Genomic DNA, 3,857 nt, shown 5'->3' with positions numbered 1-3,857 from the left:
TTAGGACATCTGCGTCAGCAGGTTTCCACGGCCGTCCCCTGTCGGCGCGGGGGGAACCGGCCCCAAGCCCCTCGTCCTGGGGGCTCCACGAGGCCCCTAATTCCCGAACTGCGGCACAGTCACAGGGTAAGAAGGCACTGCTGGCCAGGGCGGGGACTGCGGGCGCGGCGGGGGCGGTCGGATGGACAGAGATGCGGCCCAGCCCTCTCGTTCCCCCTCCGCGGCGGTCATGGTCTCGCCCGGTGACGCGCGGAGTCCATTCATAAAATGCTGTTATAAAAGCGGGGCTGCGGCGCCTCGTACTCCAACCGCATCCGCAGCGAGCACTGAGCAGCGAGCCGGAGCCGGCGCCCGAGCTTCAGCACTGCGCTCCCACCTGGCCTTGCGCACGGCGCCTGCCTGTCCCGCCCTCGGCCCCTTGCAGGCTCCAAGTCGCCACCGCGATGATGTTCTCGGCCTTCAACGCCGACTACGAGGCGTCCTCCTCCCGCTGCAGCAGCGCGTCCCCAGCCGGGGACAGCCTCTCCTACTACCATTCGCCCGCGGACTCCTTCTCCAGCATGGGCTCGCCCGGCACCGCGCAGGTGAGTTCGGCTTCGGCTCGGGGGCTCGGGGAGGGAAGTCGGGTCCCCTCTGCGCCGGGCAGGGGATGGGGGCCTGGGCGGGGGAGACCGCCGGTCCCGAGGAGCCCTAGCTCGGCTTCTGCCGAGCGCGCGCACTCTGGCCGTAGTAGGAATTGGTTCCCCCTTCCGGCAGCGGGCTCGTTCCGAGCGGCCCCTGGTCCGCACTCCATGACCGGTGCCTGACAGCAGCCAGGGCCGCCGCGTCCCGAGCACAGCCTCGCGCACTCCAGCCCGGCTTCTCTGGGGAGGCGGCAGAACGCGGCGCCCCCACCCCCGCCCCCCGCGGCGGCCTGGAGCAGGGAGGAGGGAGGGAGGGAGGAGGGCGCAGCGGGCGGGTGTGTACGGCAGTTTCATTGATAAAAAGCGAGTTCATTCTGGAGGCTCCGAGCGGCGCCTGCGTCAGCGCAGACGTCAGGGATATTTATAACAACTCCCTTTCAAGCGAGTGATGCTGGAGGGATAACGGGAGCGCAGCGGCGGGATGGCGGAGAAGGTTGTGCGCTGCGGAGTTCCTGGAGGACGGGGGGGCGCCTTTCAGCCCGGATGAGGAACACAGAGCAAGACGCGAGCCGTCCCTCGCAGGGGCTGCGCCCGGAGCCTGCCCGCTCACGCCCCCGTCCCCCTCTGTCTCCTTCCAGGACTTCTGCGCAGACCTGGCCGTCTCCAGCGCCAACTTCATCCCCACGGTGACCGCCATCTCCACCAGCCCGGACCTGCAGTGGCTAGTGCAGCCCACCCTGGTCTCCTCCGTGGCCCCGTCGCAGACCAGAGCCCCCCACCCCTACGGCGTCCCCACCCCCGCGTCCGGGGCTTACTCGAGGGCCGGAGTCGTGAAGAGCGTGGCAGGAGGCCGAGCGCAGAGCATCGGCAGGAGGGGCAAGGTGGAACAGGTGAGGGGCGCGCCCGCGCCTTCCCGGGGCGGGGTGGGGGGGCGGCCTGGGCCCCGAGGCCCCCAGCAGAGAGGCGGAGCCGCGGGGAGCGGACCGCACGTCCCGACGGGAGCCCGGGCTGCAGGCCCTTTCCAACCCGGCAGATGCTGACAGCCTCCCCCGGGGAGGACTCCAGGAGTTTCTTTCCTGGTTTCCCATCTCATGCTCTTAGACTGGGCTCTTCTTTGTTCTCCTGCCGAGGACTTATTCTAAATGCAAGTCACACCCAGCCTGCAACTGCAGGTTGGACACAGCCTTGCAGGAAAGGTGCCGGGAGGCTGGGAGCCTGCAGGAGCCAGCTCTGCTGGGGATGGCAGACACTGGTACTGAACGTTGGTCTTTTCCATGGTCTTTCTAGTTGTCTCCAGAAGAAGAGGAGAAAAGGAGAATCCGAAGGGAAAGGAATAAGATGGCTGCAGCCAAGTGCCGCAACCGCCGGAGGGAGCTGACGGACACACTCCAAGCGGTGGGTAGACCCTCGGGTCCCTCCTGTGTAGGCTTGAGGGGCACGTGGGAGATGGGGCGCGGGCCCTCGACCGAGGCCGTGGCTCACGCAGCCCTCCATCCCTCTGCACACAGGAGACGGACCAGCTAGAGGACGAGAAGTCTGCCCTGCAGACCGAGATCGCCAACCTGCTGAAGGAGAAAGAAAAGCTGGAGTTCATCCTGGCAGCGCACCGGCCCGCCTGCAAGATCCCCGACGACCTGGGTTTCCCGGAAGAGATGTCCGTGGCTTCCCTTGACCTGGGCGGGGGCTTGCCGGAGGCTGCCGCCCCGGAGTCCGAGGAGGCCTTCGCGCTGCCGCTGCTCAGCGACCCCGAGCCCAAGCCCTCGGCGGAGCCCGGCAAGAGCCTGGGCAGCATGGAGCTGAAGGCCGAGCCCTTCGACGACTTCCTGTTCCCCGCGTCGTCCCGGCCCGGCGGCTCCGAGACGGCCCGCTCCGTGCCCGACGTGGACCTGTCTGGCTCCTTCTATGCAGCAGACTGGGAGCCCCTGAACAGCGGCTCTCTAGGCATGGGGCCCCTGGCCGCAGAGCTGGAGCCCCTGTGCACCCCGGTGGTCACCTGTACCCCCGGCACGACCTACACGTCTTCCTTCGTCTTCACCTACCCCGAGGCTGACTCCTTCCCCAGCTGCGCGGCCGCCCACCGCAAGGGCAGCAGCAGCAACGAGCCCTCCTCGGACTCGCTCAGCTCCCCCACGCTGCTGGCCCTGTGAGCCGGCGGGGGCGGGGCGGCGGCTCGCCTGGGGGCCACGCCCGAGCTGGTGCATTTCAGAGGAGAAACGCGTCTTCCCCAGAGGGTTCCCGGAGACCAGGGAGGAGCTGACCTGTGCGTGCGACTCACAAGGCTGTGGGCCTCCAGGACCCGAAAGCATCCTCGTGTGGACCCGAGTCCTTACCTCTTCCGGAGATGTAGCAAAACGCATGGAGTGTGTATTGTTCTCAGTGACACGTCAGAGAGCTGGTAGTTAGTAGCATGTCGAGCCAGGCCTGGGTCTGTGTCTCTTTTCTCTTTCTCCTTAGTCTTCTCATAGCATTAACTAATCTCTTGGGTTCATTATTGGAATTAACCTGGTGCTGGATATTTTCAAATTGTATCTAGTGCAGCTGATTTTAACAATAACTACTGTGTTCCTGGCAATAGTGTGTTCTGATTAGAAATGACCAATATTAAACTAAGAAGATATGACTTTATTTTCTAGTGGATAGAAATAAATAGCTATATCCATGTACTGTAGTTTCCTTCAACATCAACGTTCATTGTAATGTTACTGATCATGCATTGTTGAGGTGGTCTGAATGTTCTGACATTAACAGTTTTCCATGAAAACGTTTTATTGTGTTTTTAATTTATTTATTAAGATGGATTCTCAGATATTTATATTTTTATTTTATTTTTTTCTACCTTGAGGTCTTTTGACATGTGGAAAGTGAATCTGAATGAAAAATTTAAGCATCGTTTGCTTATTGTAACAAGACATTGTCAATAAAAGCATTTAAGTTGAATGCGACCAACCTCGTCCATCCTCTTTTCTTTCTAGAAGTTTTGTAAGATTCTGAAAGGGTATTATTGAAGACCAGTTCGTCAAGAAGGGTAGCTCCTGGAGGGGGACACACCCTCTCTCTGATCCCTTATCAAAGAGAAGGAAACTCTAGAGCTGATTTTGGAATATTTTACAATACGCGCCTTCTCATCGCAACGCTCGGATTCTCCACTTTCTGATTCTGGGGGCGGCAACCTGCTGTGCAGTAGCTTTTGTGGAAACACGTCTCCCTGCTCTTTTTTTGTTGGTAGTTAAAGTG

At 61.1% G+C, this 3,857-nt stretch overlaps 1 protein-coding gene across 1 annotated transcript; it reads left to right on the top strand.

Annotated features, from left to right (window-relative positions):
- Positions 1–258: 258 nt before the first annotated feature.
- On the top strand, positions 259–3,565 carry FOS (Fos proto-oncogene, AP-1 transcription factor subunit). The gene is made up of 4 exons (XM_008064156.1): positions 259–584; positions 1,262–1,513; positions 1,911–2,018; positions 2,132–3,565. The coding sequence occupies exons 1-4, from the start codon at positions 444–446 to the stop codon at positions 2,768–2,770; spliced, it is 1,140 nt and encodes a 379-aa protein (XP_008062347.1). The 5' UTR covers positions 259–443; the 3' UTR covers positions 2,771–3,565.
- Positions 3,566–3,857: the final 292 nt, after the last annotated feature.

The sequence above is a fragment of the Carlito syrichta genome, unplaced genomic scaffold (genome assembly GCF_000164805.1).
Source record: "Carlito syrichta isolate Samal-C Ts95f unplaced genomic scaffold, Tarsius_syrichta-2.0.1 Scaffold307214, whole genome shotgun sequence".
NCBI lineage: Eukaryota > Metazoa > Chordata > Mammalia > Primates > Tarsiidae > Carlito > Carlito syrichta.
Note: the sequence above shows the minus strand (reverse complement) of the source record. Positions and strands in the feature narration are given on the sequence as shown.

Excerpts from the sequence above, each read along its gene's own strand:
- FOS (XM_008064156.1), top strand. The coding sequence starts at position 444 with ATGATGTTCTCGGCCTTCAACGCCGACTACGAGGCGTCCTCCTCCCGC. Across the intron at positions 1,514-1,910 it reads GGAGGGGCAAGGTGGAACAG|TTGTCTCCAGAAGAAGAGGA; the intron begins GTGAGGGGCGCG and ends TGGTCTTTCTAG. Across the intron at positions 2,019-2,131 it reads TGACGGACACACTCCAAGCG|GAGACGGACCAGCTAGAGGA; the intron begins GTGGGTAGACCC and ends CTCTGCACACAG.